Source organism: Salvelinus fontinalis, chromosome 7 (genome assembly GCF_029448725.1).
Source record: "Salvelinus fontinalis isolate EN_2023a chromosome 7, ASM2944872v1, whole genome shotgun sequence".
Lineage (NCBI taxonomy): Eukaryota > Metazoa > Chordata > Actinopteri > Salmoniformes > Salmonidae > Salvelinus > Salvelinus fontinalis.
In genome coordinates, this window is record NC_074671.1 from 60,643,296 (window position 1) to 60,660,543 (window position 17,248).

Sequence of the window (17,248 nt, forward strand, 5' to 3'; positions counted from 1 at the left end):
CCAGTCCGCCCGGCCTTGCTGCTATTCCAGTTTCAACTGTTTCTGCCTGCGGTTACGAAACCCCTACCTGTCCCAGACCTGCTGTTTTCAACTCTTAATGATCGGCTATGAAAAGCCAACTGAGATTTATTCCTGATTATTATTTGACCATGCTTGTCATTTATGAACATTTTGAAAATCTTGGCTCTCTCTAATTTTCTCCTTCTCTCTTTCTCTCGGAGGACCTGAGCCCTAGGACCATACGTCGGGACTACCGGCCGTGGTGACTCCTTGCTGCCCCCAGTCCGCCTGGCCTTGCTGCTATTCCAGTTTCAACTCTTCTGCCTGCGGTTATGGAACCCCTACCTGTCCCAGACCTGCTGTTTTCAACTCTTAATGATCGGCTATGAAAAGCCAACTGAGATTTATTCCTGATTATTATTTGACCATGCTTGTCATTTATGAACATTTTGAAAATCTTGGCTCTCTCTAATTTTCTCCTTCTCTCTTTCTTTCTCTCGGAGGACCTGGGCCCTAGGACCATGCGTCGGGACTGCCGCCCGTGGTGACTCCTTGCTGTCCCCAGTCCGCCTGGCCTTGCTGCTATTCCAGTTTCAGCTGTTCTGCCTGCGGTTATGGAACCGCCACCTGTCCCAGACCTGTTGTTTTTCAACTCTTAATGATCAGCTATGAAAAGCCAACTGAAAATTATTCATGATTATTATTTGACCATGCTTGTCACTTATGAACATTTTTGAACATCTTGGCATAGTTCTGTTATAATCTCCACCCGGCACAGCCAGAAGAGGACTGGCCACCCCTCATAGCCTGGTTCCTCTCTAGGTTTCTTCCTAGGTTTTGGCCTTTCTAGGGAGTTTTTCCTAGCCACCGTGCTTCTACACTTGCATTCTAGCTGTTTGGGGTTTTAGGCTGGGTTTCTGTACAGCACTTCGAGATGTTATCTGATGTACGAAGGGCTATATAAAATAAAATTGATTGATTGATTGATAATGAAGGAGGGAGGAGGTGGAGGGAGGAGAGAGGAGGGAGGAAGTGGAGGTGGAGGGAGGAGAGATGAGGGAGATGAGGGAGGAGGTGGCGGGAGGAGAGATGATGAAGGAGGGAGGAGGTGGATGGAGGAGGTAGAGGGAGGAGAGAGGAGGTGGAGGGAGGAGGGAGGAAGCGGAGGGAGGAGGGAGGAGGTGGCAGGAGGAAGGAGGAGGGAGAAAGTGGAGGGAGAAAGTGGAGGGAGGAGAGATGAGGAAGGAGGGAGGAGGTGGAGGGAGGAGAGATGAGGGAGGAGGTGGCGGGAGAAGAGATGAGGAAGGAGGGAGGAGGTGAAGGGAGGAGAGATGAGGAAGGAAGGAGGTGGTGGAGGAAAGAGGTAGGAGAGATGAGGAAGGAGGGAGGAGATGGAGGGAGGATGTGCAGATAATGAAAGTAAATCAAGATCATTTTTTCCTTACATTTCATTTTATTTCCTCTCAGCCACTGTGGGGGTAAATGACTGCAGTATACAACGCTTTGTGTTACAGATTTCTTCATTGATTTATTGGCTGATTTAAAACAGTCGATCAGAGAATCAGTGACAGCAGCAGGCTACCTTCACATCATTACCATTTTCCAGTGAAGGATTTCACCTGATCAACCCAATAAACCCACCACACTGTCAGAAAGCATCACATGCTTCCAGCCAGAACAGCCTTGAGTCTGATACAAACTCACGCTTCACCAGACCCTTCCTTCCTCGTCACTACTTCTATGGGGAGTGGCTGAGTGGTCAGTCCATCATCCATATTAGGACATCCTCTATCCTCATCCTAATATGGATGCCGTACTCCCTATTCAAATGAATGCCATAATGGTGAGGGTAATCTCCTCCCTGTCCACCCTACAACCTCCATATCCCTCTCCCTTTCCCACACTTTACCCAGCTCTCCAGCCGCTCTCCCCACCACAAGTTAAATCGAATCCAATTACTTCAATAAGTACCTGCTTAAGTACTCTGTTCCTCAAGCTCATTTAAATCATCCATCACAGGGAGTGGAGGGAATGGGAGCTAGCCGGCGATAGCAGCACGTTAGCCTGCAGGCCTCTAATCACTGACAACCTGCAAGCTTGCGGCGAGGTGGTGAAAGCCTGTCTAATGCTGCTCTAATAGGGGAACTCAAACCATACCTGATACAGTGTCAGAGATAGAGAGAGAAAGAAAGAAAGAAAGAGAGAGACAGAGGCAGAGACAGAGACAGAGACAGAGACAGAGACAGAGAGAGAGAGAGACAGAGAGAGAGAGAGAGAGAGACAGAGAGAGAGAGACAGAGAGAGAGAGAGACAGAGAGACGGAGAGGGAGGGAGGGAGCAAGAGAGAGAGAGAGAGAGACGGAGAGGGAGGGAGAGAGGGAGAGAGAGAGACACGGAGAGGGAGAGAGAGAGAGAGATAGCGAGGGAGAGAGAGACGGAGAGGGAGGGAGAGAGAGACGGATAGGGAGGGAGAGAGAGAGAGACAGAGAGAGACGGAGAGGGAGTGAGAGAGAGAGAGAGACAGACAGAGACAGGGAGAGAGAGAGAGAGAGAGAGAGAGAGAGAGAGAGAGAGAGAGAGAGAGAGAGAGAGAGAGAGAGAGAGAGGGGGGGGGTTGGGGTTCTGGATTCTGTCACTTATTGGTAAAGTAGTGGTGATCTTGTAGGGAAATGGTTGATTGTGGTAGAATGATAGTATTCCTCAGGTATCACCATGGTGTTCTATGGTAATAGGAGTGATAGCATTCCTCAGGTATCACCATGGTGTTCTATGGTAACAGGAGTGATAGCATTCCTCAGGTATCACCATGGTGTTCTATGGTAACAGGAGTGATAGCATTCCTCAGGTATCACCATGGTGTTCTATGGTAACAGGAGTGATAGCATTCCTCAGGTATCACCATGGTGTTCTACGGTAACAGGAGTGATAGCATTCCTCAGGTATCACCATGGTGTTCTATGGTAACAGGAGTGATAGCATTCCTCAGGTATCACCATGGTGTTCTATGGTAACAGCAGTGATAGCATTCCTCAGGTATCACCATGGTGTTCTATGGTAACAGGAGTGATAGCATTCCTCAGGTATCACCATGGTGTTCTACGGTAACAGGAGTGATAGCATTCCTCAGGTATCACCATGGTGTTCTACGGTAACAGGAGTGATAGCATTCCTCAGGTATCACCATGGTGTTCTATGGTAACAGGAGTGATAGCATTCCTCAGGTATCACCATGGTGTTCTATGGTAACAGGAGTGATAGCATTCCTCAGGTATCACCATGGTGTTCTATGGTAACAGGAGTGATAGCATTCCTCAGGTATCACCATGGTGTTCTATGGTAACAGGAGTGATAGCATTCCTCAGGTATCACCATGGTGTTCTATGGTAACAGGAGTGATAGCATTCCTCAGGTATCACCATGGTGTTCTACGGTAACAGGAGTGATAGCATTCCTCAGGTATCACCATGGTGTTCTACGGTAACAGGAGTGATAGCATTCCTCAGGTATCACCATGGTGTTCTATGGTAACAGGAGTGATAGCATTCCTCAGGTATCACCATGGTGTTCTATGGTAACAGGAGTGATAGCATTCCTCAGGTATCACCATGGTGTTCTATGGTAACAGGAGTGATAGCATTCCTCAGGTATCACCATGGTGTTCTACGGTAACAGGAGTGATAGCATTCCTCAGGTATCACCATGGTGTTCTACGGTAACAGGAGTGATAGCATTCCTCAGGTATCACCATGGTGTTCTACGGTAACAGGAGTGATAGCATTCCTCAGGTATCACCATGGTGTTCTACGGTAACAGGAGTGATAGCATTCCTCAGGTATCACCATGGTGTTCTATGGTAACAGGAGTGATAGCATTCCTCAGGTATCACCATGGTGTTCTACGGTAACAGGAGTGATAGCATTCCTCAGGTATCACCATGGTGTTCTAAGGTAACAGGAGTGATAGCATTCCTCAGGTATCACCATGGTGTTCTACGGTAACAGGAGTGATAGCATTCCTCAGGTATCACCATGGTGTTCTACGGTAACAGGAGTGATAGCATTCCTCAGGTATCACCATGGTGTTCTATGGTAACAGGAGTGATAGCATTCCTCAGGTATCACCATGGTGTTCTATGGTAACAGGAGTGATAGCATTCCTCAGGTATCACCATGGTGTTCTATGGTAACAGGAGTGATAGCATTCCTCAGGTATCACCATGGTGTTCTATGGTAACAGGAGTGATAGCATTCCTCAGGTATCACCATGGTGTTCTATGGTAACAGGAGTGATAGCATTTCTCAGGTATCACCATGGTGTTCTATGGTAACAGGAGTGATAGCATTCCTCAGGTATCACCATGGTGTTCTATGGTAACAGGAGTGATAGCATTTCTCAGGTATCACCATGGTGTTCTATGGTAACAGGAGTGATAGCATTTTCTCAGGTATCACCATGGTGTTCTATGGTAACAGGAGTGATAGCATTCCTCAGGTATCACCATGGTGTTCTATGGTAACAGGAGTGATAGCATTCCTCAGGTATCACCATGGTGTTCTACGGTAACAGGAGTGATAGCATTCCTCAGGTATCACCATGGTGTTCTATGGTAACAGGAGTGATAGCATTCCTCAGGTATCACCATGGTGTTCTATGGTAACAGGAGTGATAGCATTCCTCAGGTATCACCATGGTGTTCTATGGTAACAGGAGTGATAGCATTCCTCAGGTATCACCATGGTGTTCTACGGTAACAGGAGTGATAGCATTCCTCAGGTATCACCATGGTGTTCTACGGTAACAGGAGTGATAGCATTCCTCAGGTATCACCATGGTGTTCTATGGTAACAGGAGTGATAGCATTCCTCAGGTATCACCATGGTGTTCTATGGTAACAGGAGTGATAGCATTCCTCAGGTATCACCATGGTGTTCTATGGTAACAGGAGTGATAGCATTCCTCAGGTATCACCATGGTGTTCTACGGTAACAGGAGTGATAGCATTCCTCAGGTATCACCATGGTGTTCTATGGTAACAGGATTTAAGATCATTCAGCTCAAGTGTAAAACGCCTATCAAAGTCCAGAATGTGTAGCTGAACACACAGCTGTGTTCTAGAACATTGGACCGTTGGCTTTCATACTGTTTGAATTCTCAGTGCGGCTCAAGTTATTTTTCCAGATGTTACACATTGAAATGAATAGAGGACGTGTACGTGGAGTCGTGATGGTTGTGCATTTTGGGGAGGTGCGCGGTCGGCTGTGCCTCCCTGTGGATGGTGGTAGAGCCACGTAGCTATGTCACAACGGGACGATGGACTGTCACATCTCTGCGTCTGTCGACTCTGAACACTGACCAAACACACAAACACGCTCACGCTCACACACCCTCCTCAAGACAGCCCCAGCGCCATCCTACCTTGGCGATCTGGACACACCAGTTGAGCAGCAGCTGGGAGCCGATGTTGTCCTTGTGTTCGTGGACGTAGTCGAGGAGGCAGCCGTGGGGCATGAGCTGCGTGACCAGCTGTGTGGTGGGGCTCAGGCAGACCCCCAGGAGACGCACCAGGTGGGGGTGCTCCATGCTGGCCATAATCAGAGCCTCCTGGTGGGGATAGATAGGGACTCAGGCCTGGGGGAATCTGACAGAACACTGTGGACGGAGGGAGGGAGTATACAGAGCAAACAGCCAAGTGCACACGGGTGGAAGGGGAATACAAGTGTTATGATGATGGGTGTTGACAATGTAGTGTAGTGTAGTGTAGTGTAGTGTAGTGTAGTGTAGTGTAGTGTAGTGTAGAGTAGTGTAGTGTAGTAGTGTAGTGTAGTGTAGTGTAGTGTAGTGTAGTGTAGTGTACTGTAGTGTAGTAGTGTAGTGTAGTAGTGTAGTGTAGAGTAGTGTAGTGTAGTGTAGTAGTGTAGTGTAGTAGTGTAGTGTAGTGTAGTAGTGTAGTGTAGTAGTGTAGTGTAGTGTAGTAGTGTAGTGTAGTAGTGTAGTGTAGTGTAGTAGTGTAGTGTAGTGTAGTGTAGTGTAGTGTAGTAGTGTAGTGTAGTGTAGTAGTGTAGTGTAGTGCAGTGTAGTGTAGTGTAGTGTAGTGCAGTGCAGTGTAGTGTAGTGAATGCCAGGGTGTGTGTGTCACAGACACCTTTGACAGACACTCATTCACCATTATTTCTCCCTCTATCTTCTACTGTAGCTACACACAGCCTGGCTGACTTCTACTGTAGCTACACACAGCCTGGCTGACTTCTACTGTAGCTACACACATCCTGGCTGACTTCTACTCTAGTTACACACAGCCTGGCTGACTTCTACTCTAGTTACACACAGCCTGGCTGACTTCTACTGTAGCTACACACAGCCTGGCTGACTTCTACTGTAGTTACACACAGCCTGGCTGACTTCTACTGTAGTTACACACAGCCTGGCTGACTTCTACTGTAGCTACACACAGCCTGGCTGACTTCTACTCTAGTTACACACAGCCTGGCTGACTTCTACTGTAGTTACACACAGCCTGGCTGACTTCTACTGTAGCTACACACAGCCTGGCTGACATCTACTCTAGCTACACACAGCCTGGCTGACTTCTACTCTAGTTACACACAGCCTGGCTGACTTCTACTCTAGTTACACACAGCCTGGCTGACTTCTACTGTAGTTACACACAGCCTGGCTGACTTCTACTGTAGCTACACACAGCCTGGCTGACTTCTACTGTAGTTACACACAGCCTGGCTGACTTCTACTGTAGTTACACACAGCCTGGCTGACTTCTACTTTAGCTACACACAGCCTGGCTGACTTCTACTCTAGTTACACACAGCCTGGCTGACTTCTACTCTAGTTACACACAGCCTGGATGACTTCTACTCTAGTTACACACAGCATGGCTGACTTCTACTGTAGCTACACACAGCCTGGCTGACTTCTACTCTAGCTACACACAGCCTGGCTGACTTCTACTGTAGTTACACACAGCCTGGCTGACTTCTACTGTAGTTACACACAGCCTGGCTGACTTATACTGTAGTTACACACAGCCTGGCTGACTTCTATTGTATTTACACACAGCCTGGCTGACTTCTACTCTAGCTACACACAGCCTGGCTGACTTCTACTCTAGTTACACACAGCCTGGTTGACTTCTACTGTAGCTACACACAGCCTGGCTGACATCTACTGTAGCTACACACAGCCTGGCTGACTTCTACTGTAGCTACACACAGCCTGGCTGACTTCTACTGTAGTTACACAGCCTGGCTGACTTCTACTGTAGCTACACACAGCCTGGCTGACTTCTACTGTAGTTACACACAGCCTGGCTGACTTCTACTTTAGCTACACACAGCCTGGCTGACTTCTACTCTAGTTACACACAGCCTGGCTGACTTCTACTCTAGTTACACACAGCCTGGCTGACTTCTACTGTAGCTACACACAGCCTGGCTGACTTCTACTCTAGTTACACACAGCCTGGCTGACTTCTACTCTAGTTACACACAGCCTGGCTGACTGCTACTGTAGTTACACACAGCCTGGCTGACTTCTACTGTAGCTACACACAGCCTGGCTGACTTCTACTGTAGTTACATACAGCCTGGCTGACTTCTACTGTAGCTACACACAGCCTGGCTGACTTCTACTGTAGTTACACACAGCCTGGCTGACTTCTACTTTAGCTACACACAGCCTGGCTGACTTCTACTCTAGTTACACAAAGCCTGGCTGACTTCTACTCTAGTTACACACAGCCTGGCTGACTTCTACTGTAGCTACACACAGCCTGGCTGACTTCTACTCTAGCTACACACAGCCTGGCTGACTTCTACTGTAGTTACACACAGCCTGGCTGACCTCTACTGTAGCTACACACAGCCTGGCTGACTTCTACTGTAGTTACACACAGCCTGGCTGACTTCTACTGTAGTTACACACAGCCTGGCTGACTTCTACTGTAGTTACACACAGCCTGGCTGACTTCTACTTTAGCTACACACAGCCTGGCTGACTTCTACTTTAGCTACACACAGCCTGGCTGACTTCTACTGTAGCTACACACAGCCTGGCTGACTTCTACTGTAGTTACACACAGCCTGGCTGACTTCTACTGTAGTTACACACAGCCTGGCTGACTTCTACTTTAGCTACACACAGCCTGGCTGACTTCTACTGTAGTTACACACAGCCTGGCTGACCTCTACTGTAGCTACGCACAGCCTGGCTGACTTCTACTGTAGTTACACACAGCCTGGCTGACTTCTACTGTAGCTACACACAGCCTGGCTGACTTCTACTGTAGTTACACACAGCCTGGCTGACTTCTACTGTAGTTACACACAGCCTGGCTGACTTCTACTGTAGCTACACACAGCCTGGCTGACTTCTACTCTAGCTACACACAGCCTGGCTGACTTCTACTGTAGTTACACACAGCCAGGCTGACCTCTACTGTAGCTACACACAGCCTGGCTGACTTCTACTGTAGGTACACACAGCCTGGCTGACTTCTACTTTAGCTACACACAGCCTGGCTGACTTCTACTTTAGCTACACACAGCCTGGCTGACTTCTACTCTAGTTACACACAGCCTGGCTGACTTCTACTGTAGTTACACACAGCCTGGCTGACTTCTACTGTAGCTACACACAGCCTGGCTGACTTCTACTGTAGTTACACACAGCCTGGCTGACTTCTACTGTAGTTACACACAGCCTGGCTGACTTCTACTGTAGTTACACACAGCCTGGCTGACTTCTACTGTAGTTACACACAGCCTGGCTGACTTCTACTTTAGCTACACACAGCCTGGCTGACTTCTACTCTAGTTACACACAGCCTGGCTGACTTCTACTCTAGTTACACACAGCCTGGCTGACTTCTACTGTAGCCACACACAGCCTGGCTGACTTCTACTCTAGTTACACACAGCCTGGCTGACTTCTACTCTAGTTACACACAGCCTGGCTGACTTCTACTGTAGTTACACACAGCCTGGCTGACTTCTACTCTAGTTACACACAGCCTGGTTGACTTCTACTGTAGTTACACACAGCCTGGCTGACTTCTACTCTAGTTACACACAGCCTGGCTGACTTCTACTCTAGTTACACACAGCCTGGCTGACTTCTACTCTAGCTACACACAGCCTGGCTGACTTCTACTGTAGCCACACACAGCCTGGCTGACTTCTACTCTAGTTACACACAGCCTGGCTGACTTCTACTGTAGCTACACACAGCCTGGCTGACTTCTACTGTAGCTACACACAGCCTGGCTGACTTCTACTGTAGCTACACACAGCCTGGCTGACTTCTACTGTAGCTACACACAGCCTGGCTGACTTCTACTGTAGCTACACACAGCCTTGCTGACTTCTACTCTAGCTACACACAACCTGGCTGACTTCTACTGTAGTTACACACAGCCTGGCTGACTTCTACTGTAGTTACACACAGCATGGCTGACTTCTACTGTAGTTACACACAGCCTGGCTGACTTCTACTGTAGTTACACACAGTATGGATGACTTCTACTCTAGTTACACACAGCCTGGCTGACTTCTACTCTAGCTACACACAACCTGGCTGACTTCTACTCTAGTTACACACAGCCTGGCTGACTTCTACTGTAGCTACAAACAGCCTGGCTGACTTCTACTCTAGCTACACACAGCCTGGCTGACTTCTACTGTAGTTACACAGCCTGGCTGACTTCTACTGTAGCTACACACAGCCTGGCTGACTTCTACTGTAGCTACACACAACCTGCCTGACTTCTACTGTAGTTACACACAGCCTGGCTGACTTATACTGTAGTTACACACAGCCTGGCTGACTTCTATTGTATTTACACACAGCCTGGCTGACTTCTACTCTAGCTACACACAGCCTGGCTGACTTCTACTCTAGTTACACACAGCCTGGCTGACTTCTACTCTAGTTACACACAGCCTGGCTGACTTCTACTGTAGCTACAAACAGCCTGGCTGACTTCTACTCTAGTTACACACAGCCTGGTTGACTTCTACTGTAGCTACACACAGCCTGGCTGACTTCTATTGTATTTACACACAGCCTGGCTGACTTCTACTCTAGCTACACACAGCCTGGCTGACTTCTACTCTAGTTACATACAGCCTGGCTGACTTCTACTGTAGTTACACACAGCCTGGCTGACTTCTACTGTAGTTACACACAGCCTGGCTGACTTCTACTCTAGTTACACACAGCCTGGCTGACTTCTACTGTAGTTACACACAGCCTGGCTGACTTCTACTGTAGCTACACACAGCCTGGCTGACTTCTACTGTAGTTACACACAGCCTGGCTGACTTCTACTGTAGCTACACAAAGCCTGGCTGACTTCTACTCTAGTTACACACAGCCTGGCTGACTTCTACTTTAGCTACAAACAGCCTGGCTGACTTCTACTGTAGCTACACACAGCCTGGCTGACTTCTACTCTAGTTACACACAGCCTGGCTGACTTCTACTGTAGCTACAAACAGCCTGGCTGACTTCTACTCTAGCTACAGACAGCCTGGCTGACTTCTACTGTAGCTACACACAGCCTGGCTGACTTCTACTCTAGTTACACAGCCTGGCTGACTTCTACTCTAGTTACACACAGCCTGGCTGACTTCTACTCTAGTTACACACAGCCTGGCTCACTTCTACTCTAGTTACACACAGCCTGGCTAACTTCTACTCTGATACACACAGCCTGGTTGACTTCTACTCTAGTTACACACAGCCTGGCTGACTTCTACTCTAGTTACACACAGCCTGGCTGACTTCTACTCTAGTTACACACAGCCTGGCTGACTTCTACTGTAGTTACACACAGCCTGGCTGACTTCTACTCTAGTTACACACAGCCTGGCTGACTTCTACTCTAGTTACACACAGCCTGGCTGACTTCTACTCTAGTTACACACAGCCTGGCTGACTTCTACTCTAGTTACACAAAGCCTGGCTGACTTCTACTCTAGATACACACAGCCTGGCTGACTTCTACTGTAGCTACACACAACCTGGCTGACTTCTACTCTAGTTACACACAGCCTGGCTGACGTCTACTGTAGTTACACACAGCCTGGCTGACTTCTACTGTAGCTACACACAGCCTGGCTTACTTCTACTGTAGTTACACACAGCCTGGCTGACTTCTACTGTAGCTACACACAGCCTGGCTGACTTCTACTGTAGTTACACAGCCTGGCTGACTTCTACTTTAGCTACAAACAGCCTGGCTGACTTCTACTGTAGCTACACACAGCCTGGCTGACTTCTACTCTAGCTACAGACAGCCTGGCTGACTTCTACTGTAGCTACACACAGCCTGGCTGACTTCTACTGTAGCTACACACAGCCTGGCTGACTTCTACTCTAGCTACAGACAGCCTGGCTTACTTCTACTGTAGTTACACACAGCCTGGCTGACTTCTACTCTAGCTACACACAGCCTGGCTGACTTCTACTCGAGCTACACACAGCCTGGCTGACTTCTACTGTAGCTACACACAGCCTGGCTGACTTCTACTCTAGTTACACACAGCCTGGCTGACTTCTACTCTAGTTACACACAGCCTGGCTCACTTCTACTCTAGTTACACACAGCCTGGCTAACTTCTACTCTAGATACACACAGCCTGGTTGACTTCTACTCTAGTTACACACAGCCTGGCTGACTTCTACTCTAGTTACACACAGCCTGGCTGACTTCTACTGTAGCTACAAACAGCCTGGCTGACTTCTACTCTAGCTACAGACAGCCTGGCTGACTTCTACTGTAGCTACACAAAGCCTGGATGACTTCTACTCTAGTTACACACAGCCTGGCTGACTTCTACTCAAGTTACACACAGCCTGGCTGCCTTCTACTCTAGTTACACACAGCCTGGCTCACTTCTACTCTAGTTACACACAGCCTGGCTAACTTCTTCTCTAGATACACACAGCCTGGTTGACTTCTACTCTAGTTACACACAGCCTGGCTGACTTCTACTCTAGTTACACACAGCCTGGCTGACTTCTACTCTAGTTACACACAGCCTGGCTGACTTCTACTGTAGTTACACACAGCCTGGCTGACTTCTACTCTAGTTACACACAGCCTGGCTGACTTCTACTCTAGTTACACACAGCCTGGCTGACTTCTACTCTAGTTACACACAGCCTGGCTGACTTCTACTCTAGTTACACAAAGCCTGGTTGACTTCTACTCTAGATACACACAGCCTGGCTGACTTCTACTGTAGCTACACACAACCTGGCTGACTTCCACTGTAGCTACACACAGCCTGGCTGACTTCTACTGTAGCTACACACAGCCTGGCTGACTTCTACTCTAGTTACACACAGCCTGGCTGATTTCTACTCTAGTTACACACAGCCTGGCTGACTTCTATTCTAGTTACACACAGCCTGGCTGATTTCTACTCTAGTTACACACAGCCTGGCTGACTTCTACTCTAGTTACACACAGCCTGGCTGACTTCTACTCTAGTTACACACAGCCTGGCTGACTTCTACTCTAGCTAAACACAGCCTGGCTGACTTCTACTCGAGCTACACACAGCCTGATTGACTTCTACTGTAGTTACACACAGCCTGGCTGACTTCTACCCTAGTTACACACAGCCTGGCTGACTTCTACTCTAGTTACACACAGCCTGGCTGACTTCTACTCTAGTTACACACAGCCTGGCTGATTTCTACTCTAGTTACACACAGCCTGGCTGACTTCTATTCTAGTTACACACAGCCTGGCTGATTTCTACTCTAGTTACACACAGCCTGGCTGACTTCTACTGTAGTTACACACAGCCTGGCTGACTTCTACTGTAGTTACACACAGCCTGGCTGACTTCTACTGTAGCTACACACAGCCTGGCTGACTTCTACTCTAGTTACACACAGCCTGGCTGACTTCTACTCTAGTTACACACAGCCTGGCTGACTTCTACTGTAGCTACACACAGCCTGGCTGACTTCTACTCTAGTTACACACAGCCTGGCTGACATCTACTGTAGCTACACCCAGCCTGGCTGACTTCTACTGTAGTTACACACAGCCTTGATGACTTATTCTCTAGTTACACACAGCCTGGCTGACTTCTATTGTATTTACACACAGCCTGGCTGACTTCTACTCTAGCTACACACAGCCTGGCTGACTTCTACTCTAGTTACACACAGCCTGGTTGACTTCTACTCTAGCTACACACAGCCTGGCTGACTTCTACTCTAGTTACACACAGCCTGGCTGACTTCTATTCTAGTTACACACAGCCTGGCTGACTTCTACTCTAGTTACACACAGCCTGGCTGACTTCTACTGTAGTTACACACAGCCTGGCTGACTTCTACTCTAGTTACACACAGCCTGACTGACTTCTACTCTAGTTACACGCAGCCTGGCTGACTTCTACTGTAGTTACACACAGCCTGGCTGACTTCTACTCTAGATACACACAGCCTGGCTGACTTCTACTCTAGTTACACACAGCCTGGCTGACTTCTACTCTAGTTACACACATCCTGGCTGACTGCTACATTCTCTCCACAAAGAGCAGGGTATTTTGAAGCTGCCAGGGGCTTGATAGATGAAAGGCCGTTACATTTAGATTCTAAAGGAGGTGAGAGTGGCTCAGCGGTGGAGAGTACATTAATCCCGGCACAGTGCAGGCAGTAGAGAGGTCCTTTTGGCACCGACAGTGCCCTGATTTAACACCGGGGTAAAGTAGCAGCATTACATCTACACTTCATAAAACTACAGCACATTATACAAGCCCAGAGTACAGCCAAATATGGTCGTGGAAGTCTGAACCAGACACTCACACAGGAGGAAAACAAGTGCCTTTGTGAGTCTCTGTTGTGTGATAGGAGGCTCTGACAGTTGTTAGAAGGGAGAGTGCTTCTGCACTAGGATATGAGGGCTAATATATGAGGTATATGAGCCCAAGGGATAGACTGGCACAGGCCCAGGGATAGACTGGCACAGACCCAGGGATAGACTGGCAAAGCCCCAGGGATAGACTGGCACAGCCCCAGGGATAGACTGGCACAGTCCAAGGGATAGACTGGCACAGCCCCAGGGATAGACTGGCACAGCCCCAGGTATAGACTGGCACAGCCCCAGGGATAGACTGGCACAGTCCAAGGGATAGACTGGCACAGCCCCAGGTATAGACTAGCACAGCCCCAGGGATAGACTGGCACAGTCCAAGGGATAGAATGGCACAGCCCAAGAGATAGACTGGCACAGCCCAAGAGATAGACTGGCACAGCCGGAGAGATAGACTGGCACAGCCCCAGGGTTAGACTGGCACAACCCCAGGGATAGACTGGCACAGCCCAAGGGATAGACTGGCACAGCCCCAGGGATAGACTGGCACAGCCCCAGGGATAGACTGGCACAGACCTAGGGATAGACTTGCACAGCCCCAAGGATAGATTGGCACAGCCCCAGGGATAGACTGGCACAGCCCCAGGGATAGACTGGCACAGCCCCAGGGATGCAAAGATGTGTGTGTGTGTGTGTTTAAGTTTATGAGTGTCTTTATGAGTAATATAGAGTTGTTAATATAATCATTCATTCACATGAATTATTCCAAACTACTCACTCACACACACACACACACACACACACACACACACACACACACACACACACACACACACACACACACACACACACACACACACACACACACACACACACACACACACACACACACACACACACACACACACACACACACACACACACACACACACACACACACACACACACACACACACACACACACACACACACACACACACACACACACACACACACACACATCCACTTCCAGACAGTGAATGATGCTAAGCAATGTGTGTGTGTGTGGTGTGTGGTGTGTGTGTGTGTGTGTGTGTGTGTGTGTGTGTGTGTGTGTGTGTGTGTGTGTGTGTGTGTGTGTGTGTGTGTGTGTGTGTGTGTGTGTGTGTGTGTGTGTGTGTGTGTGTGTGTGTGAGAGGGAGAACAGCTTGTTGGCTCCTGGTCTGTCTCTAACTGTCCCAGTGGCAGCCTGTGGGCCTGCTTTTAGATTGCAGTTTAAAAACTGGGGAGCCATGTGGGCTCTGGATGTCCAACACCATCCACAGGGAGACAGGAAGGAGGGAGAAGGAAGGGAGGATGGGGCTTTTCAATTAGGTTTGGCAATATGCCTCTCTCTCCAACCAGCATGCTTGATAGACCCTACCCCAATCCTACACCCTACCCCATTGTCCTTCCTAAGCCATCCTCTGTCCTACCCTGTCCTCTATCCTACCCTATCCCAACCTCTATCCTACCCCGTCCTCTATCCTACCCCATCCTCTAACCACTATCCCAACCTCTATCCTACCCCATCCTCTATCCTACCCCATCCTCTATCCTACCCCATCCTCTAACCACTATCCCAACCTCTATCCTACCCCATCCTCTATCCTACCCCATCCTCTATCCTACCCCATCCTCTAACCACTATCCCATCCTCTATTCTACCCCATCCTCTATCCTAACCCATCCTCTAACCCCTATCCCATCCTCTATCCTACCCCATCATATAACCCCTACCCCATACTCTATCCTACCCCATGCTCAGTCGTACCCCATCCTCTATCCTACCCCATCCTCCATCCTACCCCGTCCTATATCCTACCCCATGATCAGTCCTACCCCATCCTTTATCCTACCCCATCCTCCATCCTACCCCATCCTATATCCTACCCCATGATCAGTCCTACCCCATCCTCTATCCTACCCCATCCTCCATCCTACTCCATCCTATATCCTACCCCATGATCAGTCCTACCCCATCCTCTATACTACCCCGTCCTATATCCTACCCCATGCTCAGTCCTACCCCATGCTCTATTCTACCCCATGCTCTATTCTACCCCATCCTCTATTCTACCCCATCCTCTATTCTACCCCATCCTCTATCCTACCCCATCCTCTCCCATCCTCTATCCTACCCAATCCTCTAACGCCTACCCCAGCCTCTATCCAACCCCATCCGCTACCCCATCGTCTATCCTACCCCATCCTCTAACCCCTACCCCATCCTCTAACCCTACCCCATCCCCTATCCCATCCTCTTTCATACCCCTTCCTCTGTCCGACCCCATCCTCTGTCTGACCCCATCCTCTCCCATCCTCTATAATACACCATCCTCTATCCTACCCCATCCTCTAATCCCTACCCCATCTCCACCCCATCTCCATTAACCCCTTCTCCATCCTCTATCCCTACCCCATCCTCTATCCCCAACCCCATCCTCTAATCCCTACCCCATCCTCTAACCCCTTCTCCATCCTCTAATCCCTACCCCATCCTCTAATCCCTACCCCATCCTTTAACCCCTACCCCATCCTCTAATCCCTACCCCATCCTCTAACCCCTACCCTTATTCTAACCCCAACTCCAGCCTCTACCCTACCCCATCCTCTAACCCTTACCACACCCTCTATCCCCTACCCTATCATATAATCCCTACTCCATCCTCTAACCCCTACTCCATCCTCTATCCAACCCCATCCTCCATCCTACCCCATCCTCTACCCCTACCCCATCCTCTATCCAACCCCATCCTCAATTCCATGCCCCATCCTCTACCCCTACCCCATCCTCTAACCCTTACCCCATCCTCTACCCATACCTCATCCTCTATCCAACCCCATCCCCTAACCCATACCCCATCCTCTATCCAACCCCATCCCCTAACCCATACCCCATCCTCTATCCTACCCCATCCTCTATCCTACCCCATCCTCTATCCTACCCCATCCTCTGTCCGACCCCAATACTCTCCCATCCTCTATCCTACCCCATCCTCTATCCTACCCCCAACCCAGGCATGGCTCAAAGGCAAGTCAAGGGCTTCTACCCCCTCTCCCTCTGTCCTCTTCCCTGCATACCCTCTACCCAGTGATCCAGACAAGGCTATATGCCATATAAACACCTGGTGATGTGAACAGACCTGGTGCAATAGACTACATGTCAGGCATTTAGCTGGGGGAGGAGTTTCTGGGCTGAACTAATCAACCAGACTAGACTGAGGTTTCAGAAGATGGAATGAGCTCAACTAATATCTCAGAGAATACAATGTTATATGTGTGTAATACACACACACACACACACACACACACACACACACACACACACACACACACACACACACACACACACACACACACACACACACACACACACAC

At 49.0% G+C, this 17,248-nt stretch overlaps 1 protein-coding gene across 2 annotated transcripts in view; it reads right to left on the reverse strand.

The window, feature by feature from the left end:
* Positions 1 to 17,248, reverse strand: part of LOC129859946 (receptor tyrosine-protein kinase erbB-4-like) — a 113,321-nt gene that overhangs the window by 64,239 nt on the left and 31,834 nt on the right. The window contains exon 7 of one of the 2 annotated variants that reach the window (XM_055930223.1): positions 5,416 to 5,598. In XM_055930223.1, the coding sequence (XP_055786198.1) occupies positions 5,416 to 5,598 (183 nt within the window). Of the gene's footprint in view, positions 1 to 5,415; positions 5,602 to 17,248 lie in introns of both variants that reach the window. The other variant, XM_055930222.1, reaches the window with a different exon arrangement.